The following is a 26,015-nucleotide window of genomic DNA, read 5'->3' on the forward strand; positions in this document are numbered from 1 at the left end:
TCCATTAACTATACACAAGCAACCACCCAACGTTTCAGGAGGGTTAACTGCAGAAGAGTCAGGAGAAACCTTATCAATTTACAATTGATCACATAACTAATGAAACAACACCCGAAGCTGCATGGACCATCTGATCAACTATCAGCTTTAAATGTTCTGAAAAGTCAACCGTTTTAATTTTGTAAGCATCACTTTGTGAAAATAAACATTTTTCTATGAAATACCCCTTCCGTTTGGGCACGCTAACTCAATTTTGCAAAATTATTTTCTGAAAGAAACATAGTTTTTGCCTTCAAAATGTCAGGGTTCATTTTTAGTAAGTACTCTACCCCCAAACATCAGCTTATAATTTTCATCAAGTACTCACATCTACAAATGCTTCATATGGACAGAATATGCTTCAAACGTCCAGGTTTTAGAATCACAAGCCATTAATGCCCTCCATAATATCGGAGATGCCCATAATGTGTCAAGAATGCTCCCTATTATATCAGAGGCAACACTGTGCCATGCCTGGACACTCGCCAGGATTCTTACAAAACGTTAGTCATTGCCATTATTATGCCAGAGTCAGCTACCATTAGGTCACACATGGCAGATATTAGGTCAGTCACGCTCAGAATAGATCAGGGATTTCTGCCAGTATGCACAACTAGACCAAGGATGCCCGAAATATGTCAAGGATGAAATTATTTTTCCAATGCTGCTGCTATGCCAGGAATGGACACAGCTGTGCCAGAGATTAACTTATATTGGTGGTAAGCACCATATACTTTTGATGGTCCATGACACCAGGCATGGCATCCATGGAGTAAGGAAAATGTTACCCTGTTAGCATCTGTTTGTGGCATGTAGTGCTGCAGATTCACATGCTGTGTATGCTGCTGCCATGTAGTCCGGATGTGTGCAAGTTGTTTTTCTTGAAGTCTTTCAAATCACGAGGTAGAGTGACTCCTCCTCTTGGCCACAATACTCATGGGCATCAACTCCATTGTTAGGTTGTTTTCCCTGCACGGCGGGCGAGGATGGAGTGTGAAACAAAGTGATAATTAAAGAGATGTCCATGCATACGAGGAAAGGGGGATGTTAGAAGATACTGCAACAGTCACAGGTGCCTGGGGAGGAGGATGGGCACATATGAATCTACAGCACTATATCCCACGAACAGATGCTTACAGGGTAGTTAACATTTTCCGTTCGAGTCATGCGTGGCTGTAGATACACATGCTGTGCATTGACTGTAAAGCAGTCCTCTCTAAAAGCAGTGGCTAGACTGAGTGTTGAAGTTGTTTGGAATACTGTACGGGGAACTTCCTGACCAAAATTAGCTTGCTGGCGTACTAGAACGTCACCACAGTATTATTTAGTGAAAGTGTTTGGTGAAGACCAGCTAGCTGCTTTGCAAATGTCAGCTTTTGGGATGTTCCCCAGGAAGGTCATAGAGGCTCTAGTCTTTTGAGTAGTGTGCGCTCTAGGAGGCTTGGGTAGAACTCTTTTGGCTTTAACATAGCATGTCTGGATGCATTTAACTAACATGCCAGAGAGGACAATAGCGTAAGGGCGTCCATTTCATCACCATCGAGGCATTATGGAGACGAGTACGTCCCGACGGGCGAGGCGCAGAAGGGGTCACGGTCGTTACAGACCTGGTTCGATCAAAATATTCAAACAGTGATAATGCAAGGAAAATAAAGGAATGCGATTGAAAACTATACTTATGGAGGGAAGGTACCATGAACCAGAAAAGAGCTCTGCGATGGTGTTGAACCAGAGCACACGTTCAAATTTGACAGCGGAAAGAAGACAATCTAACAATGGAGTCAATGCACATACACATTATCACCAAGAGGAGACGTCACTGTATACGTGACTTGAAAGATTTCTTTGAAGAAAAACAACTTGCACATATTTGGAGTAAACACTAGATGGCAGGAGTATACACAGCATGTGCATCTATAGCCACACATGCCTGAAACCATTGTTTATCAGGGAGAAACACAATGCCACACACCAGCGCAGGCGGGTGCACACATAAATGTACAAACATTTATGCACACCAGTGATGCTCGTAAGTGTATCTTAGCTCTGGATCCAACCCCGGCACTCCTCATACACTCTCTCTGGCTCCTGCTGGTCCACATTAGGATGACTCTTCTGTGGTTACAGCTCTAGTACTGCTGACACTTTTCTTTCCTGCCCATTCGTCACACGCGTAGTGTGACTGATGGAGTGGAGCCTACAAGTTGTACAATTCCTTTCTGACTTCATTATATTGAAAGTGGATACGTATGGTCATTTTGCTGCCCCATGACCAACACTGCGTGGTTATGTCTTAGCACGGGGCCCTTCTAGAGCTCTGGCTGGCTGACTCTCGAAGGGTTTCGAGATGAGGAGTGCTGCCTTCTTTTATGTGCATAAACTCTCTAAGTGATGCTCCGGGCTCGCAGGAAGTTGCTGCTTCTTCTACCTTGCAGCTATAGCCTGGAACGCCTTCCGCAGCACCTCAGAACCTCCCAACGCTACTGGAGCTCAGTAGGACGCTGACAACCTGGCTCTGGCACTGAGACTCTGGACCCTGCCAGCACCTGAATACTCTCAGGGGTGACAAGTCGCAATCTCCAAGTCGACCGATTGACATCAGTAGCTCCCGAGCTACTCGCAGGGGACACATGGTGTACACAAAGGGGGAGGCAATAACTCAGCAGAAGTTGGGAAACCAGGAGGTGAACACAGCAGAGAAACAGTGGCATAGGAGGGCATCAGAGGGGACAGGTAGGTGCACACAGCGTACACGGGCACCACGTTCACTGTAGGTAATGCACCTTCTCTACTTCCCATACAGCAAACGTTTTGGAATACATTCAATTTACCACTTATCTTTCCTTCTTAGTTTCATACTTTTGAACTTAAGTTCTCTATATTTAGGTGTTTATTTTGCCTGAAACTTTATCTTCATATCAACTCATTAAATAATTCGGCATGGTGCATCGGTGACACCTTTTCGGTGGTTTAAGAGTGCATGGGATTTTCAGACATGTCAGTTTGAGTCTTTTAGGGGTACTCTTTCAATCTGACGAGGAAGGATGAAGGAGAACAGCTGCATGGTGTGACAAGAAATCTTAAAATCAATGAGGTATGTGAAAGACCATGTTCCTGCATGCCTGAGATGTACACGCCATCAGCTGCATCACTGACATTTAGAGCCTGTCACACTGGTCTGTTGTATGATGCGCCTGTGAGCTGCATCCCTGGCGTATGCAGGCTAAGAGCTGTATGCATGAAAAGTAAGGACCATGGGCCTTATCCTTGGTGTGCAGACATACTTAAGGCATGATCTACATCGGAGTCACGTGCTGGTCATGAGCAAAGTTTGTGATCTATCTATCCGTTCTGTGATATGCCTGCAATGCGTTCCCTGACTATGAGCTGTATATTTGGTGTTTAAATGTGAACTGTACCCTGACATGCATAAAACATGACCTGTACCCATGATATGCGTAAACTATGAGCTGTATTTCTGGAGTTTAAATGTGAGCTTCATCCCTGACACGCATAGACCATGGCCTGTACCCATTATATGCGTAAACCATGAGCTGTATTCCTGGAGTTTAAATGCGAGCTGTATCCCTGACATGCACATACCATGAGCTGTACCCATGACGTGTAAGCCATGAGCTATATTTCTGGAGTTTAAATGTGAGCTATATCCCTGATATGCATACACCATGAGCTGTACCCATGATATGTGTAAACAAAGAGCTGTATTCTTGGACTTTAAATGCTAGCTGTATCCTTGACTTGCATATACCATGAGCTGTACCCATGATATGCGTAAGCCGTGAGCTGCCTTATATGTGCAGGTAAGGAACTGTACCTGTATCCATGGCATGTGCAGACCATGACTGGGTCCCACACATATGTAGGGCATGCATCGTACCCTTAACATGTAGGCTGCGAGCTGTATCTCTAACATATGTAGGCCAGGTGCTGGTACTCATGATATGTAAAGATCATGAGCTGTATCCAGCAGACAGCATGTGCAACCATAAGCGGGACCCCAGAAGTTTACAGGTCATGCGTCGCATCACTGATTTGCAGGCTGTGAGCCTTATCCTAACACATGCAGGACATGACCTGTATCAATTTTATATGTAGGCAATGAACTGTACCCATGATAGATCTAGGCTCTGAGCCGTACTCATATTATACATAGATAATGAACTGTACACAGACCCTTGGCATATGCAGCCCATGCCCTGGATCCTTCATGTGTAGGCCATGAATTGTAACCCTGACACGAGCACGTTGTAAGCTATGCTCATGATAGATGCAGATCATGGGCTATAAGGTCAGGCTTGGGTGATGGTTCAGGCTTTAAGTTTGCATCTCCCCAGAATTAATGGCTGTTAGAAAATACTGGTTTTGTCTAAAATCTCGCTAGTACGACACCCTCGTACTGAAGCGGTGAGGTTGGATCTTGTGGGGAACACCCCAGAATGTCTGCTCCTCTAGTTACATTTTTGGATATAACCCAGAAACTATTGATTACTATAAACCCCGAGGCTGAGAATATATGAGGCCCAAGGCCGTTGTAATTAACATGGCTTTTATGTTTTTATTCCAGGGCTAGCTGGCCTTGGGCACATACTGGTTTGTAAATTCATTTTTGTATTAATTTTGTATTAATGTCATGAAATTGATTCAGAAGGGCGTCATTTGCTTTTATTGCAATGAGTGTATTTGAGGACGAAGATGTCATGGAGATCTCTGGTGCTTCCTTACACTCCAGCAGAAGGTAGAAAATGTTCAGGGTGTGCAACATTTTAACTGAAGCACACCAGTAGGGGGCAGGGCACATTTAGGGGAATCAGGGGGTAGGAATGTGTCACTTACCTTTTTTCATCTGGATCTGACAAGCAGTCCAGATCGCTGAGGTTCTGGTCCATTCAACGTAATTCCATCCAGAACCAATCAGAAGAGACCAAGGCGGGCTCCGCCCCCAGCTGCGTGCTCAGCATGCGCCGCGAGCAGGGCGAATCATCACAGGGCGCCCTGCATGGCGGGCGCCTCAGCGTCCGCCAGCTGCCGCCACGTGCATCTTCTAGGAAACAGAGGGCAGCACCAGAGCCAGAGTGGGGGCCCCTGCAAAGAGAAGAAACAGTCATCAGTCCTTATTTTATGTATTATTATAAAAGTATTACTTTATTAGTCTTATGCACGTACGTTATATGGAATTCTGCATTATTACATGGTTTGATGTTTTATATCTCAATATGCAGCAGTCTATTTCCCACAATCAGGGCCACAGGAATTATGTCACAGAGAAGGTACACATTATGCAACAGGGTTGCCTAAATTATGGAGCATGAAAACACAAATTATGCAACTTAATATGGCACATTTACTTCATATATTTGACACTTTGTCACATACTAGCACAGTCTGGGCAAAGTTTCACCTCATTAGTACCAGTTTTATATCCAAATACAGTAAAAACTACTGAAAGATGTTAAGTCATACTTTGCACAGAGCCTTCCGAAGCACAGCAACGTGGGTCGCTGCGATTTTAGTAACTTTTAATCTACTTGAGCTAGAAACAACAGATGATGGCTTATGTGGCAAATGCAACAAATCCATAGTCATGCAGAGAATAAAGCTGATGCAGAACCACATAATTTCAATGGCTCTGTCCATAATGCACTACCCTAATGTCAGCAGAGCCAGCCTTGTAGGCAACAGTGGATTGTTAAAATGTTTGTCCATAAATAGTTTGTCGTTCCCAGATCGTCATCCTTTTTCATGGTTCCAATGGTCAATCAATCAATCGAGTGGATTTACATGGCAGGACTAATCACCCGAGAGGGCATCCAGATGCTTGTGGGTCATGATGGTTGAGGTGAATCGGTCAAAAAGATGGGTCCTGAGTACTCTCCGGAATTTAAGTAGAGAGGTGGAGGTCCGCAGCTGTAGAGGGAGGTTGTTCCACGATTTTGCCGTGAGAAAGGAGAAGGAGCGACCTCTGGTGTTGCTTCGGTGGATGTGTGGGGGCAAGCAAGTGAGAGGTGGGTGGAGTGTAGTTGACTGGTAGGGTGCTGGAAGTTCAGGCAATGGTTGATGTAGGCTGGTCCTTGGTTTTGCAGTGCTTTGTGGGCATGGATGATAGGCTTGAATTGGCTTCTCTTCTGTGTGGGGAGCCGGTGGAGTTTTCTGAACAGGGGGTAATGTGGATCTGTCTGGGGAGGTCGAGGCTGAGCCTGGCAGCGGAGTTCTGTATGGTCTGGAGTCTCATTAAAAGGTGTGTGGTGATCCCAGCATAGAGTAAGTTGCCGGAGTCTGATACAGTGGTCTCCCACTGCGCCCCCCAGTTGAAAAATAAAAATTACTGCTCCCCTCCCCAGAATTTTTCACAAATATTTTATAAAGATGGCAATGTTTAAATATCTCTACATGTATGTAACAATTGTAGTTAAATACTGTTACCTTTTAAAAAAATGCAATAACAGGTTTCTGCTTAAAACAAAAGACTGTTATCTGTATTTTGCTTCTTTTGGCCAGAGCCTGCCCCCACCCTGGGATCACTTGAGGCCCCCCTGGGGGACCCACCCCCCAGTTTGAAGACCCCTGGTCTAATAGGTTGGAGATTAGGATCTGTTGTTCAGAGGGAGCCCTTGGAAGACTTTTTGTAACATGCAAACTGTGCGAAAGCAGGCCGAGGTGACCTCATCATCAGTTTGCTGTCCAGGATTATGCTGAGGTTTCTGGTGTGGACGGTGGGTTCAGGTGATAGTTCCGAGGGCCACCAGGAATCGTTCAGAAGGATGGTGTTGTTCCCGAAGATCAGCACTTCTGTTTTGTCTGTGTTGAATTAAATTACCTCAACATATTGTTCCTCAGAATATTATTAATCCCCTTTGTTAACTCAGAAATATATTCCTCAGATATGTAAACAAAACAGAAAATAAAACATTTCTAGATCCAGGAGGCACAACTGCCTCTGCTATGAGCAAAATATTTTTCACAAAATAAAATCAAGAAAATCTTCGATCACAGGCCCTCGACACTAACTTGAAGCTGCAGCAAGTATATTTTATATTCCATCCAATGAAGGCCAAAACATCATATATCGCTTCATTTAGACTTTTACTATCTGGAACAACTATATATTTTTATGCCACATCGAACTGACCTAAACCACACTCCATGGCATAAATGCTTAGCTCTTGTGAACTGCGGCTCTTTCATGTTATTTTGGGGTTCTGGGTCATTTCCAAAGCCACTCGGCCTTTGGGCTCGCGGTTTGTGAGCCAGCAGGACGCCTTGGCACAAACACGTTCCAAGAAATCCTGGCGGTGGACCAGGCCTTTACTATGAGGGTCCCAGACTCCAGGGCTCTCGAGGCATCGAAAAGAGGTAGCCACGGCCAGACTGTGCTGAGATGGGACTCAAGAGCTGGGCCGGTACCCCGAACCTTAACCGCAAGGTCTAGGACCCCGCGGCAGACACCAAACTTGGAGGTCAATTTCAAGATTTTTCTACGCTCTAGCCAGAATCAACAAGCACGAGCCAAAGGGGGCTGGGTGGCACTGGTGAAAACTGAGCGAGCTCCCTGGTGGGACAGGCACTTTCTTGAATTCCAATTTAGTGAAATATGACTGAGATTTTGCATAAGACTCGGTAGTAGAGGCAAGCCCGCTAAGCGATCTTTGAGTCCATACTGGCCACCCAGATTGCAGTGCTAGACCTATCTTATACCCAAGATGCACTGCGTCCCTCCACTGACTGCCTGGTTCTAAACAGAGGATTGGGCTCTGAGGGTCCTATGAATCGAGCCCAGGATAACACTGGCTCGTACAAAGTATAGTTCAGAGGCTAACGACACACAGCACTGCCACAGAACCAACAGCATGAAACACTGCCACAGAACCAACCGCACGAAGCACTGCCACAGAACCAACAGCACACAGCACTGCCACAGAACCAACCGCACGAAGCACTGCCACAGAACCAACAGCACACAGCACTGCCACAGAACCAACCGCACACAGCACTGCCACAGAACTAACCGCACGAAGCACTGCCACAGAACTAACCGCACGAAGCACTGCCATAGAACTAACCGCACGAAGCACTGCCACAGAACCAACAGCACACAGCACTGCCACAGAACCAACAGCACTGCCACAGAACCAACAGCACACAGCACTGCCACAGAACCAACAGCACTGCCACAGAACCAACAGCACGAAGCACTGCTACAGACCCCACAGCACGAAACACTGCCACAGAACCAACAGCACGAAACACTGCTGGACTCAACAGCCCACAGTACTGCCACAGAACCAACCGCACAAAGCACTTCTACAGAACCAACAGCACGAAACACTGCTACAGACTCAACTGAACACAGCACTGCCACAGACCCAACTGCACACAGCACTGCCACAGACCCAACTGCACACAGCACTGCCACAGAACCAACAACACACAGCACTGTTATAGACCCAACAGCACACAGCATTGCTATAGACCCAACAGCACGAAGCACTGCTACAGACCCAACAGCACTGCCACAGAAACAATAGCACACAGCACTACTGTAGAACCACCCAGGCAATCGCGCTGCCCCAAGGACGCAGGGGGCGGCGCCGGAGCACCACCGGATGTGCTCTACATAGCGCTTCAGCTTTTCCCACGCCGCGGGCCGCGCCCGGTCCAGGGGCAGGCCTATCCGCGCCCGTCAGCAACAGGAAGAGGTAGGGCACGGCCCCCCCTCTTGGCCCTCCATCAGGAATCCCTGTGGTGAGTCGCTGATACTGTTACTATTTATATCCTAGTTACCTGTGTTTTTCTTCCTAGTCTCTAAAAGAGGACATTGGAAGTTTCGACTAACTCTTGTACGTAGGATGGGGAAAAGGAAAGCCAGCGGCAACCACAATGGGCAGGGAGGGATTAGGAAATTACGTTGGCATTCGGCTGAGAATTGCACTATGGACCAAATAGACTAACTTATCGAGGAAGTGGAAAGTTTACTAGCCCCTAAGTTAAAAATGACAGGGAAGAGGGGGGTAGACGCTACAATGAAGGACAAAGGGGGTTATTCCAATTTTGGAGGAGGTGGTAATCCGTCCCAAATGTGACGGATTTACCACCAGCCGTATTACGAGTTCCATAGGATATAATGGACTCGTAATACGGCTGGTGGTATATCCGTCACTTTACCGTCACTTTTGGGACGGATTACCACTTCCTCCAAAGTTGGAATAACCCCCAAAGTCTTTCTTTCCTTCTACGAGCAGAGAGCCCCAGGTCAAATCTCCAAGGAAGAACCATTCAGAACTTATTACCCCTATGAGTCCTGTATCCCGTATTGATCACTTACAATTGAGGGCACCAACTCTACAAGTGCCTATAGCACCTACTATAGAGTGTTCTAATCGCTTTGCACCACTCGTGTCCTTAATGACCGGTAACAATGACAACAAAGCTAAGTGTATAGAGGAGACACCTAACCAGCCAGGTAATCTAGGGGAAGATCTTGTTGGGTCCCAGTTAAATTATTTGAGGGGTGGGATTGTGACCCTAAGAGAGTATATGACAACTATGAGCAACATGATACATGAGAAATTGGTCGGTATAACTTTTATACTTGGGGATATAAGGAAAGGGTCCCCCGTGCCTGAATCTGAATGATCTGCTCCACAAAACTGACTAAGTGAATTCCACTCTTCTGGAGGGTGTAAGGAAGAGAGAGCAAACAAGGCGCTATTGAGCAATAGTGGGAACCCCCATCTGAAGGCACGTGTAACTCCTGATGTAGCCACCACAAGATCAAGTGGCAATACCACAATGGGAGGGGTTAGACAAGACATGCCCTATAATACAGAGTGGCTGAAACCTAGGAACAGAGATACCCCACGGAAACTTCCCCAGTTTCGTTATGGTACCTGCCAGCCCGATCTATATCTGACAAACATCCCAAAGTTAACCCATGGACACAAAGAATCCGGGGATTCACTTAAAAATAAAGTGATCCACTGGATTAGGGAAACAAAGAAATGTAGATCAATCATACGAAAAGACATAGTTTTCGCCAAGAGATATTTAGGCGAAGGCCTTGGGTCGGACTTTATAGGCCTAACATTAACCAACCAGACCCTAGTAGAAGGACTACTATCCCTTGAACAAAGGCCAAGACCCTGTACCCAGTCTCAAATTAGCCTTAAATGGACAATCCCCTTTCAAATTGGAAATCGTTGCTGTAGGGGAAGTCAAAGTACTCCATCCTCCCAACATATACATCGTTTAGACCTGGACCCAAGGGATGAACTTTCAAACGTCGATTGACTAAAGGCCCAGCCCCCAAATGGAAGAGATAAGGGCCTTCTGTCCAACAAATATATGGAGAGCTTTGAACTAATCAGGCCTATATCTAGTAGTGTGGAAGCGGAGGAAATAACGCATTGGAATACCCTTAGTGCCCACCATGCACGGAGGGATAGGGAAGCAACCATTATTTCCTCCAGGGGCATGCTTTAAAGGTTGGACCTGGGAGAGTACGACAAATTTCCTATCAAATTTCTATCTTGGAATGTGGCAGGTCTGAGATCCAAAATAGACAATCCAGAATGGTGTAACTTTATTGCTCAGCACCAAGTCATATTACTACAGGAAACATGGGCATCCTTTGCCACCCACAGACAAGGTTACCTGACCTTCCAGAAGGTTGCTCTCCCTTCTCCATCTGGGAGTGGAGCTGGGTGTTAGAAATTCAAGGGGGTATACTCGTGTAGTGATTGTAAATATTTACATCAGACCTGGGACACGAAGCTCACAGACCGCCATTTTGAATCTTCTTTCGGACTTTTTGAAACCAGCTGCCTGGGGGAACGAGCCTAATCGTAGCAGGTGACTGCAACATGTAATTAAGTGTCAAGGATGACCTTTCTCAAGCAGGAATGCAGTGTGCAGACTCTTGGGACAGATCAGGCCCAGTCCAGCAAGTGACAAAGCAAACTGGGGGTGGCGGTGTGGTGGTCTTACTAGAGAACTTAATAATTAATGCAGGGCTAAGGCAAGTAAATGGGAACACCATGTCGGATACTCCGGCTGTGCCCACGTATAAAAAGGGAACCTATGTGAGTCTCCTTGATTACATTTTTGTTGATGACACTCTCTTGCAATCCCTTAGTGATATGGTAGTTATCAATAGGACTGACAGTGATCACCAAGCGCTCAGTGCACTCTTTACAGCCTCCCCACTTACAAGTAGCAACCTGTCGAAATGGGTGATGAACAGCAATGTTAAGGTGACTAATGATAATAAGAATGTCGGATGGGCAGTGGTGGCAAGTGACACAAGGGTCCAGGCCGCAATTTATGGCATAGTTAAAACGAGCCTATCCCCCCTGAAGTATATTGATTTTTCACTTGTGGGTTTTATCCATTTACACTGTTGCCTGATGAATCGGTTAAGGCCACTCTTTCTGGTAGCGAGACAAAGAGGGGAACGTACGGATAAATCATTGAGGTGGTTTACTAGCGCTTGCCATCAGGTCAAACTGCAGCTGCTGAGAGTATTGCAAACAGGGAATCACCCTGAGATAAGAGCAGTGAGGAATTTATATAAAAATAAAAGAAATGCAAAAAATGACTGGGAAAATTACAAGTGGAATTCCCTGGTTAATGCTCTCCAAGAAAGCGACAAAAAATTGTTTTGGAAAATGGTGGCAGAAAAGAAAGATCCCCAGAAAGATGAGAGCGCCCCAGCCATCCAGCCAGCAAGCTTGGTGTCACACTGAGAATCTCTACAGGATAGGCCCCAGCAATAGTAGTAACGTATCTCTATTAACATCTACAGAGACCTGTACCTCCTCTAACTCCAAAAATGCAAGCCTGTTAAGTTTTGGTTTGAGCCCTTTTTCCCTGAAAGAAACCTCTTTGGCCCTCCAATCGCTGCGCAAAGTGAAGGCCGCGGGTCCAGATGGTATTCCAGGCGATCCATGTCTATCACGACCTGGAACTTGGACACTGTATTTAAATACCCTCAGTAATGCTATCTTGAGGGGAGGTGACCTTCCCCCTACATGGCGAGGAGCAACAATAGTTCCCATTTATAAAAAGGGGGAAAGAGAGCTACCAGCTAACTATAGGCCAATTAGTCTAATCAATGTCAGTCAGAAGATGTTCTGCAAGCAGGTCGTGGGTAGTTTGCATTTTTGGATCAATGATCACTTGATTCTTTCAGATCTCCAGGCCGGGTTTAGGAAAGGGGTTAGCACAATAGACCAGGTCTTTAGATTTAAACTCCTTTGTTGGAAATATCTAACGTTAAAAAGGGACCGCTTGCATGTTGCCTTTATTGATCTAAACACTGCGTTCGATTTGGTTCCACGTGACCTTCTATGGAGGGTTTTGGAATCATATAACCTCGACAGGGAACTGCTGAGATTGATAAAACATCTTGATGATGGAACTTATGCACAGGTTCGATGGACACAAGGTGGTGATTTAACACCTGCCATCCCCATTGCAAGAGGGGTCAGACAGGGACGTGTTTTGGCCCCCACCCTATTTAGCCTTTACATTAATGGGGCAGTAGATCAGCTGACACGGTGTAACCATGACACCCCCAAGTTAGCAGGAGCCCCTGTTCCGATCCTTATGTTTGCAGATGACACTCTATTGATTTCAAGGACTCCACTGGGTCTCCAAAATGAATTAGATGCTTTTGCTACATTTTGTGAGAAGATGGGCCTTGAAATTAATACAGATAAAACCAAGTTTATGGCTCTAAACCCACATAAGACATTCAGGGAAAAAATGACTATTGGTGGCCAATCAATAGAACAGGTTATCCAATTCAATTACCTGGGGATCAGACTATCAGACGACCACCAATGGTCGGCACAAATTGGAAAGAGTGTCACCGCCCTCCAACAACGGTCAGTGGTGATCAGAAGAAAAATTAAAAACTCTATGGGAGGGCAAATCTTGCCAACTATTACCGTTTATAAGGCTGCGGCAGTGACGGCTGCAACTTATGGCACTGAGCTCTGGGGCCACTGTAATTCTAAGAAATTGACTGTGGTGGAAAACAAGTTCATGCGTCTCTTGTTGCACTTACCGATAAGTACCCCACTTACTCCTCTTAGATTCGATCAAGCGCTCAATCAGATTCACAAAGAAATCGCCTTTAGACCTCTCCTATACTGGGTGCGCCTTTGGTCTTCTGAGCATTTGGTTCCTTACCAAATAGCTTTAACAGAGTTAATAGCCCTTGATGGCGCAGAATCAATTTCTTGGTTTAAATATATCAGAGATATGTGCCATGCTATTAAAATGTAAGAGGTGTGGAGTGCTCCCCATCGCTTAACAAAGGAGGTAATATCATGTATAAAGCAAAGTTACTGGGAGATGGTTCTGATGCAGATATGGCCTAGTCAGGGACAAGGGACCAGGACAACTCAATTTCTAAATCACAAATGCTCACCGAAATTTGAAACCTATATGGACAATGTACAACCGGCTTATATCAAAAGCCTTTTTATCAAATTTAGATTGGGGATCCTACCATTGAAGTCCTTCACCATGGGGTGGAACAAGGTTGACTGTACTCCTGGTTTCTGTCATTTTTGCCCGACGCAACTCGAGACCATGGTCCACTTTGTCTTTTTCTGTCCCAGATACTCAATTCCCAGGAGAAAGTGGATTATTCCCTTATGTAGACTCCATGGAATAAGGAACCATAGAGAATCTCTCTGTATACTGACAAGTGACAAGTGATAAGGTAGTGTTTGTAGTAACAAGGTATCTTCAATGTGCCTGGGCAGTATGCTCCAGAGAGAGTTTACATCTGACTGGTTTGTAACTTTGCTAAGATGTCTGATTAGACCATTGATTTATTAAGACATCACAGACCGATAGGTTATCAACTGTGTGACATTATAGACTGATCCTAACTAGTTGTACTCTTTTAAGACTCAATGAATATATGTATTTATTGCCTTGTAAATGTTTATAGGATTTGGACAGCTCATCAACTGTTTATCATTTTAGACTAGTTTTATCCACGTTTTAACTTCTTTAAATTAATGACTATATGTATTTACAATTTTTTTTCAAATTGCTTTTATGGCTTTTAGCCGAAATAAAGACATTATTATTATTATACTGTAGAACCAAAAGCACACAGCAGTGCTGTGGAACCAACAGCACTGCTGTGGAACCAACAGCACGAGGCGCTGCTACAGTCCCAACAGCACGCAACACTGCCACAGAGGCAGCAGCACACAGCACTGCTATAGAACCAACAGCACTGACACAGAAACAACAGCGCTCAGTGCTGCTACACAAACACTAGAGCACAGCACTGCTACAGAGCCAGCAGCACACAGCACCGGCATCAATCAATAGGTCCAGCAAAGTGCACCACTGGAGCAGATGCGGACGGGGGGGAGGGAGGGGGGGGGGGTATCTGCATCCTCAGCAGATGCCTGTCAGGCCTCCGAGGCAGGCTTGTTCTATTTATTTTTGTGATTTTGTATAGCGTAGATATGGCATCAGAGCGCTTTACAGATGTACAGTTACCAAACAATCACAGCAAGTGTACATTAGAGATACAACCTAGGAAGAATAAGAAGCTGATACAGGAGAGTATGAGGGAGGGTCACTCGGAGCGACGTTACTTTGGCGCGATGATGTCATACGTAAACTCACTTCCTGTTACTGAAAGGCGGGCAGTGCTACCAAACATACACAAGCTGTGTTCAGCAGTGTGCTATACACACCTACTTCTCTCCCCTACCCTCTACGCCCCCCTCCACACCACGCCTGGAGGTCAGTACATGTACCGGACTGAACTCCTGAACCCAAAGGTACCCCAATAGAAACAAAAACCTCAACCACCCCATCACCACTAACATCCCACAACCACACACCTCAAAACCACTATTTCCAAAGCTGACACCAGCACCCCAATACTCCATTGCCCCTACTCCACTCCAACTTAGCACCCTCATCCAGGCATTGGTCCCCAACTACTCTGGTACTGCCAACGCCCCCAGCACCACTTCAATACCTTTTACCAACCAACCAGCCTTATTGCCCCAGCGTAATAACGAACCATACAGCCATTGCCCCAACATTACCTCAACACCTTCAACTACACCAGCGCTCTTGTATCTACCCACCCTAACACCTACTAGCTGTAATGGGTCAAATACAACCCAAACTGACCACAATAAGACTACCTACCACCTCTCGTATGCCAACACCTATAACCACTGGTGCTGCCACACTATCAAGCAGCCGAGCAACCCCATAACCCTAACCGGCCCAACACCACCTCAAACACCGCAGCACAGCAGCGCACCCCATTACAAAAGGCCCAGCACCGAGACCCTTCAATCACCCATCACCCCCGAGCACAGGGTGTTCTGTGCCGGCTGCTGTGCCAACCGATTCCTCGTGGTCGAGGCAGAGATGCCACCGGGCGCAGCCCAATGTTTAGCAGATGCAGAAAACCTGGCAAGGCCTGAAAACTACAGTAATGTGCTAAGAAAACCAAGCCAACGACCTGGGGCGCAGCTGAGCCCCTGGAGGCCGAATGCCACCGCTGCCCCGTGTATACAAACAATGCCGGGAGGTATGGAGGAGGCCTGAGTCCCAGGACCCTGATTACCACCGAGTCCATAAACTGGAGCAGGCCTGAGCCCCAGCACCCTGAATACCACAGAGTCCATGAACTCTAGAGAAGGCCAGAACTCCAGGACCGTGAATACCACAGAGTCCATGAACTCTAGAGGAGGCCTGAGCCCCAGCACCCTGAATACCACAGAGTCCATGGACTCTAGAGGAGGCCTGAGCCCCAGGACCCTGAATACCACGGTGTCCATGAACTCTAGAGGAGGCCTGAGCCCCAGCACCCTGAATACCACGGTGTCCATGGACTCTAGAGGAGGCCTGAGCCCAAGGACCCTGAATACCACAGAGTCCATGAACTTTGGAGCAGGCCTGAGCCCAAGGACCCTGAATACCACAGAGTCTATGAACTCTAGAGGAGGCCTGAGCCCAAGGACCGTGAATACCACTGAGTCCATGAACTTTGGAGAAGGCCTGAGCCCCAGAACCCTGAATACCACAGAGTCCATGAACTCTAGAGGAGGCCTGAGCCCCAGCACCCTGAATACCACGGTGTCCATGGACTCTAGAGGAGGCCTGAGCCCCAGGACCCTGAATACCACAGAGTCCATGAACTTTGGAGCAGGCCTGAGCCCAAGGACCCTGAATACCACAGAGTCCATGAACTCTAGAGGAGGCCTGAGCCCAAGGACCGTGAATACCACTGAGTCCATGAACTTTGGAGAAGGCCTGAGCCCCAGAACCCTGAATACCACAGAGTCCATGAACTCTAGAGGAGGCCTGAGCCCCAGAACCCTGAATACCACAGAGTCCATGAACTCTAGAGGAAGCCTGAGACCAAGGACCCTGAATACCACAGATTCCATGAACTTTGAAAAAGGCCTGGGCCCTAGCACTCTGAATACCACAGAGTCCATGTATACAAACCATGCAGGGAACTCTGCAGCAGGCCTGAGCCCCCACACCCTGAATATCACTGAGTACATGAACTCTGGAGCTGGCCTGAGTCCCAGGACCCTGAATACCACCGAGTCCATAAACTCTGGAGGAGGCCAGAGTCCCTGCACCCTGAATACCGCGGAGTCAATGTATGCAAACAATGCGGTGAGCGATAAAAGAGGCCTGAGCCCCAGGACCCTGAATACCACCACGACCCCATGTATACAAACAATGCCGTGAACTCTGGAGCGCGCTGAGCTCCCTTGACCCGAATACCACTACGGCCCCATGTAAACAAATATTGCAGCAAACTCTGGAGCAGGCCTGACCCCCAGGACCCTGAATACCACCGAGGTCGCAAACTCTGTAGCAGGCCTAAGACCCAGAGCGCCAAATGCCACCAAGGTACCATGTATACGAACAATGCTGCGAACCCTGGGGCAGGCCTGAGCCCCACGACACTGAATACCACAGTCTGAATTCTATGGCAGGCCTGAGCCCCAGGACGCGGAATACCACCGAGGTCGCAAACTCTGTAGCAGGCCTAAGACCCAGAGCGCCGAATGCCACCAAGGTACCATGTATACGAACAATGCTGCGAACCCTGGAGCAGGCCTGAGCCCCACGACACTGAATACCACAGTCTGAATTCTATGGCAGGCCTGAGCCCCAGGACGCGGAATACCACCGAGGTCGCTAACTCTGTAGCAGGCCTAAGACCCAGAGCGCCGAATGCCACCAAGGTACCATGTATACGAACAATGCTGCGAACCCTGGAGCAGGCCTGAGCCCCACGACACTGAATACCACAGTCTGAATTCTATGGCAGGCCTGAGCCCCAGGACGCGGAATACCACTGAGGTTGCAAACTCTGTAGCAGGCCTAAGACCCAGAGCGCCAAATGCCACCAAGGTACCATGTATACGAACAATGCTGCGAACCCTGGGGCAGGCCTGAGCCCCACGACACTGAATACCACAGTCTGAATTCTATGGCAGGCCTGAGCCCCAGGACGTGGAATGCCTACAGTGATAGTCATGGCCATATTCATTAGGACAGAGATGGTCATTCTGTTATATTCAGTGATGGTCACATTCAGTCACACAGTAATAACCATATTTTGTTGTATTGTGATAATGCATTCTGTCATGTAGCGACAGTGATCTCTGTCGACCAGTGACAGTGTTTTGTGTAGTAATTCAGTAATACAGTGATGGCCCCATACCATTGCATAGTGATAGCACACTCTATCATAGGACAACATCCGCTTTCCAGCGCCACCTAAACAAGGGTCAGTGTCTGAGCTGATCACAAGGCACTCGCCATAGATGTGCACAGACCAGAGTTGAGGGACCCCTCGCTGCTGATGATATGGGGAGTGGCTATGTGCAAAGCGCCTTGACATCCATCCCAAGACCCTTTAAGTGCACAACAATCACCAAAACAAACAAAATACCACCACACGCTGAAATTCTGACGTTGTGTTTTTTGTACACGTTTCTGGTTGCGTTTCACTGCACTGACAACCAAACTCTGTGCGCTCCAAGGGCACGTCCTCAATACTCCCGCCCCATCCCTTTCCTGTAATGTCATTAGCCTGTACATCACCTTTTCTGCACGGATGCCGAACATGAGATATTTGTATGGAAGAGTCACTGAAATACACGGTAGCCTGCAATCTCTGTATAAAACCAATCTCTATTCGACTCTGGTAACCTATAATAATCATATGATGTAGCTACTCCACTGTAATAGGTTATTACAGTTAAGTTGTGATGACACATGACTGCTGCCAGAGCCATCAGACAGTGTTAAAGGCAAGTCACAGATCATTATTACAGGGTAGTTAAAACAAACAAAAAAATAGCTTTTCATTCTTCCGATCTGATTTTCCAAAATGAAAAGTGATCAGCAGAAAGAAGATATGTGGATGTCTTGGTATGATAAATGTGCTTCAAACACAGAATCTAAGAGGAAAATAGACACATATTCATCTTCACAGGTTTGAGGTTATGTTCCTCTAGCCCGAAGACTTATTATTTTGTTTTCATAACCCAAAAAGATGGCTGCAGACACACACCCCAAAGAAGATCCTAAACTTCCTAGTGTGTACTGGGGGGATTTGGGAATCTCTCCTGTATTTACTGGAGTGATCAAGAATCGCTTCTGTGGGTGTAGCTGCGATGAGTGAATATCTCCGGGGTATAGTAGTGAACATCGAATCGCCTTTGTGAGTACAGGTATGATCAGGGAATTACTCCCCCGAGGGAGTAGCAGAACGTCTAAACACGTCCCACCTTGAACTAAAGCTCTGAGGCCATCAAATAAGCGAGGCAAGTGAGCCCAAGCCTTTCTAGACGAACTCCCTCATTTCTTCCATCCAAGCATCTATTCATTCATCCTTTCACCCTTCCATTCAGCTGTTGATATTTACCATTTCATCTTTGCATTCTGCCATCTATTCATTCTTTCATTATTCAATATTCTTTCGCAGTCATTCAACTACCCATCATCCATCCATAGTCATCCATCCTTCACTCTGCCACCCATCCACCTACCCACTCTGCCCCTCATCCACCCTACCATTCATCCATCATCCACTCACTCTGCCATCAATCCACCCTGTCATTCATTCACCCACTCATCCATCCAGCCACACTGCCATCCACCCTGCCCCCCATCCTTTATCCATCCCTATACTCTGCCATCCATTCACTCATCTTTTCACTCACTCATTCATCTATCCATCCCTTTACTCACCATTCCTTCCCCTGTCCAGCCATCACTTTATTCTGCCATCCTTTCACCTGTCAATCCACCTGTCCATACTCATCTTTCCACCCACTCATTTATTCACCCACTCGATCATCCACCCACTCCTAGAGCCTTCTTTCCATTCAACATTCCTTCCTTCTTTTGCTTCTCTCTTTCTCTCTCTCTCGTTCTTCCTTGCTTCTGCCTGCTCTTCTTCTGGTGCTGTGGGAACTGTGAGCTTTTGTCAGAGGAGGCCCATTAAGAACCCATCCCCACTGCAGCTGCTCAAGACAGGGTTCAAGGCGCCCCTGTACTCCTTCATACATTACAATAATGATGAGCGAATTTTCTCATGTGTATTTAGAAGTGAACATGACATTTCTATCCTACTGTGCACTAGAGTGATCGGGAATCGCTTTTCTGTGTATACTACTAATGATTAGGGAAGGACTCCCGTGCCTGTGGTAATGATCAATTTCAGCTTGGTCTTCTGATCACAGCATTCTGCTGACGTCGAATATGGCTTTAGGGAGGGCCTGGGGACCATGCAGCAGAGCCCCATCTGCATTTTAATCACCAGCAAGTTACACCGTCTTAAAACGGGCTTCTATCCATTTGGCTTTTATGGAGCCGAGTAGTGCTTTTGATTGTGTTAGTAAATCTACCATATGGCAGGTTTTATTCTCTGTGGGTCTCGATGCATCACGTATGAACTTTTTCTTCAGTTTGCACACCAGTTTATCGGTTACTGTTAGATCTGGAGGTTTCTGTGAATTCCACAAATCTTTGCAGGGGGGGTGGGGAGTGGCGTGCACCAGCTTGTGAGTGTTGTGCTTTGCCCCCAATATTATTCATTTTATACATCAATAGTATCAATACTTATTTGATCTCCAAGGGGCCTCCCACTGGTGATAAGGCTATCTCAAGGCTTCTGTATGAAGAGGACGCCATTTTACTTTCACATACTGTGGCAGTCTGAAAAAACATGTAGACACTTTTCTCACCTTTATAGATAACACAGATTTTGATAGTTTTTTTAAGCTTCATATATTGACTTGTGGGCCTAAAGCAACTAAAACCAGGACACTGTGCATTTAACGTCCGCAGCCAGTCCATAGGGTTGAGGAGTCACGCCCCTTCATCTTTTGCTCCTCAAGAACAGTGTCTTTAAGGCTGATCGAATCTCAGCCTGACAGACACTCTTCTGGGTCAGGTCAGGTGGCCAGGAGATGGACATGCGCACAAGCTCCTGGATGCCTGAGCTGAACTTTGCTGGGCAGAGGATGTCATAGCTCCTGTGGGTGTGACCACCTCAGCTCAGCAAAGTACTCAAGACCCTCCCCCTCTGTGATGAGGGCAGTGTCACTCAGTGCCTCAGACCTGGGTGATTCAGCTTTGAGCCCTGAAACGCCCAGGGCCATGCATCAATCAGTGAAACATCGTCACAGAGTGGGGTGGGGTCAGCAGTCTCACTGACCCCATCCAACTCCGTGATGGGGTTGGGGCTGCAGCCTTCCCTCATTGGCTGACCTTAGGGAAGACAGCAGTCCCAACCCTCCTGGGACCTCCAAGGCTTGGAACTACTGCCATCCCTTGTTGGCTGACCTATGGTCAACCAAAGAGAGAAGGCAACAGTCCCAACCCTCCTGGGACTTCCGAAGCTTGGAACTACTGCCATCCCTTGTTGGCTGACCTAAGATCAACCAATGAGAGAAGGCAGCAGTCCCAACCCCTCCTGGGACCTCTGAGGCAGAGCTCTAGGTAAGAGTTTTCTTTTAAAATTCATGGTTAGTGCATGCGTGTATGTTTGAATATTTGGATTTGAGTGCTGTGTATGGTTGTGTGAGTGCACATGTGCGTGCGTGAATGAATGCGTATGAGTGTGTATGTGTGCATGTGTGGTCTGTCCACCCCTCTCCCAAAATTACCAGCCGCCACTGGTATTAAAAACTAAATCACTGACAGAGTATATCACTTCTCTTCTGGGGGTTACGTCTGATATCGCTAGTATCTGTTCTCCTTGCAGTAACCTCAGGTGCATGAAACCTCCCCAATCTGCAGGAGCGGTTTTTAATTTCACCTCTCAACTGGGCCGCAAACCTCTTGATCAGACGTTAGTGATTTACAAAATATAGTGTTTCCCCTTTTTGTGCTGTGGTATCTGGGGTTACTCTTCCAGTGCCAAGTTACAAGGATAATTGAATTATTTCTGCTGCAGGTCATTGGGTCTGCCTCCTAGCACTTCTCAGTTTTTGCCATGAGGAGTTTGGTCTGCTATATGTTCAGGATCTTATTTTGCTGGCTTCCTTATTATTGTAGCTATCAATTTGGTCTAACACTAAGGCTTCTCTCAACAGGATAATTATTATTGATTGGTTTATCTCCCCTGATGCACTCAGAATTCCTTGGCTGAAATGTATTAAATCTTCTTTTAGCAATCTCAGCAGATTGTCTCTGTTTCCCAACTCTGACAATATTGTTAAGTTAGATAAAAACAGGGTTAAGCAACTCTTAAGAATTGTATCAGCTCACCACAGGCTTCTAAGCTTCTTAAATCTTCAGTTTGTGCGTACATTTCGTTGAAGCACTAATTTGGCCTGGAGATATACTTTCCAGCTGCTATTCATTGCTGGAGGAAATACTCATTTATCACTCCAGGATGGGCTCTATTTTGTGGCACCCCTTCATTCCCTACCAGGCAATGCAGCTCTGATTCCATCTGTTGTGCAGGGCATGAGGCATCACCCCTGTAAATTTCACCCCAATAACAACTGCTCTTTATTTAGCCTTTTTTGTAAATGTTGTAAATCTTTTTCCTTAAGATTTGTAATTCTGGTGTTTCAAAGCACATGGTTCTACTTAGTAAACGCATTTGCAGATGCTGTCCGATTAAAATGTTTGCAATGTGCCATTGTCGTGCTTGAAAGGTGGAGTTATGAACCGTAACTCATTGGTGTTTTCAGATATTGAATTTGATGCGTTAGATTTCAGTATTCATAAATGGTTGTATTATTGTAACATTCATTGGCGTGATTGTTCGCTCTTTTAAGGCATTTTTTATCTAGCCGAATACCGCTTCCTTCGACTGATGCTCTAGTTCTATTGTGAAAAACTGTAACACCCGGGAGTGATATCCGCGCTTCAGAAACCCACATACAAAAAAACCAAAAAAACAACTAATAAATAAATAGCTGGCTCCTACGTGTGTAGAAGTTAGAAGTATAGATATTCTTTGTGGATTACAGTAATCAGGGATACTCTTGTGTGTATACTATCTGTATAGGTTTGAACAAGGAATCACTCCTGCCGTCCCTACGTGATCACTGATCCTCTCCTGTGTGTACAGATCAGCGATCCTCTTCTGTGTGTACAGATCAGTGATACTCTCCTGTGCGTACAGGAGTGATCAGCAATCCGCTACTGTGTGTACAGGAGTGATCAGCGATCCTCTCTGGTGTGTACAGGAGTGATCAGTGTTCCTCTCTTGTGTGTACAGGAGTGATCCTCTCCTGTGTGTGTATAAGAGCGATCAGTGAACCTCTCCTGTGTGTACAAGAGGGAATCAGTGATCCTCTCCTTTGTGTATATGAATGATCAGTGAATCTCTCCTGTGTTTGTTTACAGTACTAATTCGTAAATCTTGTTTGCTTTTATAGTAAGGTCGCCGATCCGCTCCAGCGTGGGCAGGAGCGATCACAGAATCTCTCGGGCGTGCCTGGGAGCGGCCCGTGACCCTCTCCGCCTGCTGTCCAGCACGTGAGTGTACAGAAGTGATCAATGAATCCCTCTAGTCTAGTGATCCTCTCCCATCTGCTGTGTGCATGTGCGGGAGTAAATACACTCTCCTGTCTGCGTGCGTAGGAGGGATCACCGGATCCCCAGAGCGTGTGCAGGAGGGATCACCGGATCCCCAGAGCGTGTGCAGGAGGGTTCGCCGGATCCCCAGAGCGTGTGCAGGAGGGATCACCGGATCCCCAGAGCGTGTGTAGGAGGGTTCGCCGGATCTCTCGAGCGTGTGCAGGAGGGTTCGCCGGATCTCTCGAGCGTGTGCAGGAGGGATCGCCGGATCTCTCGAGCGTGTGCAGGAGGGATCACCGGATCTCTCGAGCGTGTGTAGGAGGGATCACCGGATCCCCAGAGCGTGTGCAGGAGGGATCACCGGATCCCCAGAGCGTGTGCAGGAGGGTTCGCCGGATCCCCAAAGAGTGTGCAGGAGGAATCGCCGGATCTCTCGAGCGTGTGTAGGAGGGATCACCGGATCTCTCGAGCGTGTGTAGGAGGGATCACCGGATCCCCAGAGCGTGTGCAGGAGGGTTCGCCGGATCCCCAGAGCGTGTGCAGGAGGGTTCGCCGGATCCCCAGAGCGTGTGCAGGAGGGATCACCGGATCCCCACAGCGTGTGTAGGAGGGTTCGCCGGATCCCCAGAGCGTGTGTAGGAGGGTTCGCCGGATCCCCAGAGCGTGTGCAGGAGGGTTCGCCGGATCCCCAGAGCGTGTGTAGGAGGGTTCGCCGGATCCCCAGAGCGTGTGCAGGAGGGATCGCCGGATCCCCAGAGCGTGTGTAGCAGTGCCCAGTGACACTCTCCTGTGTGCCATCACAGTTGTGTGCAGCAGTGATGAGCGAATCTCGTGTGTGCGCGCGCCTAGGGGTGACCACTGACTCTCGTGTCTGTAAGCGCCCAGTGTGTCTCGCACTCTCTCGATCTCGCTCCCTACTTCTCTCTTTTCTTCTCTGACTCTTTCTCTCTCCGCCTCCCTCCTATCCCTTGGGTCATCACTCTTTCTTGGGCTGTATCTCTTGAAACACACACTTTCCCATCCTCTACCTAGCCCCCTCTATCCAGGGCCGCACCGCGCTCTGGGCTGAAGGGTGTCTGTGCCCCCCGATCACCTGCACCAAACTGGAGCCGGCGGCCGCCGGGAAGAAAGGAGGGGAGACGGAAAGAGAAACTAAGGGACTAAAGGAAGAGAAAAAAATAGATTTATAGTGAGTTCAGAAAACAACTAACAGCGCAAGCGATCTGGAACTGTGATTGGAAGCAGTTGGGGTAGGTGGGCTCCGTGCTCCCTTCTGATGCATTTGTGTACACAGGTGCCTCGTATTTGGGGGTCAGACAGAGCCCTCTTTGCTCGGCTTTCGCCCTCGGGCTGAAACGTCCCATGGTGGAAGCCAGGGGCGAACCCGGACCCGGTGTCTGGGAAGGGAGGGAGCCCGGCCCCGGGGTCTAGGATAGAGGTCTTCCCCGGTGTGTGGGTCGGAGCCCGGCCTCGGTGTCTGGGGGGGGGTGCACGGCCTCGGTGTCTGGGAGGGAGGGAGAGAGGGAGGCTGGCCCGGGGGTCTAGGATAGAGGTCTTCCCCGGTGTGTGGGTCGGAGCCCGGCCTCGGTGTCTGGGGGGGGGTGCACGGCCTCGGTGTCTGGGAGGGAGAGAGGGAGGCTGGCCCGGGGGTCTAGGATAGAGGTCTTCCCCGGTGTGTGGGTCGGAGCCCGGCCTCGGTGTCTGGGAGGGGTGCACGGCCTCGGAGTCTGGGAGGGGTGCACGGCCTCGGTGTCTGGGGGGGGGGTGCACGGCCTCGGTGTCTGGGAGGGAGGGAGAGAGGGAGGCTGGCCCGGGGGTCTAGGATAGAGGTCTTCCCCGGTGTGTGGGTAGGAGCCCGGCCTCGGTGTCTGGGGGGGGGTGCACGGCCTCGGTGTCTGGGAGGGGTGCACGGCCTCGGTGTCTGGGAGGGAGGGAGAGAGGGAGGCTGGCCCGGGGGTCTAGGATAGAGGTCTTCCCCGGTGTGTGGGTAGGAGCCCGGCCTCGGTGTCTGGGAGGGGTGCGCAGCTTCGGTGTGCACGGGCTCGGTGTCTGGGAGGGAGCCCGTCCCCGCTGTCTGGCAGAGACCAGCCACTGCCTCTTCTGGAAAAGTAATGCATCTCTGCCTGCTGTACCAGCCAAGCACTCCGGGAAAACAAGTACCTTAAAAGCCACATTTTCCGAGTTATGAAGATACAGTATGTACAGTACGAGGCATTAATCAGAGGGACTCTCGAGTGCCAAGACGTGGCCCAACAAGAGGCGGGGAGGGACGTGAGGGGAGAGATCGGAGGAGACTGGCGGGGGAGAGGGAAGACCGAGGACGAAACTGGAAGGGGGAAAATAAAAATAGGTGAAGGGTGGTGGGGGGGCTTGGGGGGGGGGGGGGGACACGGAGCGAGTGATGTAGGAGGAAAGAGGGAAACGGGAAGGAAAGTGAAAAACTAAACGTGGACGAGAGAGAGCTAGAAAATAGACTGAGTGCAAGAGACAGCGTCAAAGACGTGACGGGGGCGAGAAAAAGACAGAGGTGGTGCAGATAGACAAAGAGAGAGAAACAGCCCTGTTTGTTGAATAAGACGCAAAAGAAAAAAGAAAAGGAACGATAAAGGAGGGGGAGAAAAATTGGAGACAAGGCAGTAGGAGATAAAGGATAAGAGATCGGGATAAAGCAGGTGGAAGCTGCAAGGAGGAGGAGGAGAAGGGAGGTGGGTTTAGTGTGAGAGAACGAAGAGGAGGAACAGAGGAGACAGGGGAGGGACAGACAGGCTAAAGGTGAGAGACAGACCGAGAGAGTGAGTAAATGGCAAGGCCCCGGGGCCGATGGGCTTCCAGTAGAGTGTAAAATCCAGCCTAGAACTCTGCCCCCCAACCCCCCACCCCCCCCA

The 26,015-nt window shown here is 48.1% G+C and overlaps 1 protein-coding gene across 1 annotated transcript in view; it reads right to left on the reverse strand.

The window, feature by feature from the left end:
- THRA (thyroid hormone receptor alpha) overlaps positions 1-26,015 on the reverse strand; it is a 678,981-nt gene that overhangs the window by 188,678 nt on the left and 464,288 nt on the right. The window contains exon 4 of the mRNA XM_069237417.1: positions 4,894-5,142. Coding sequence (XP_069093518.1) covers positions 4,894-4,946 — 53 coding nt within the window. The 5' untranslated portion in view covers positions 4,947-5,142. The remainder of the gene's footprint in view (positions 1-4,893; positions 5,143-26,015) is intronic.

This window comes from Pleurodeles waltl, chromosome 6 (genome assembly GCF_031143425.1).
Source record: "Pleurodeles waltl isolate 20211129_DDA chromosome 6, aPleWal1.hap1.20221129, whole genome shotgun sequence".
In the NCBI taxonomy this organism is placed as follows: domain Eukaryota; kingdom Metazoa; phylum Chordata; class Amphibia; order Caudata; family Salamandridae; genus Pleurodeles; species Pleurodeles waltl.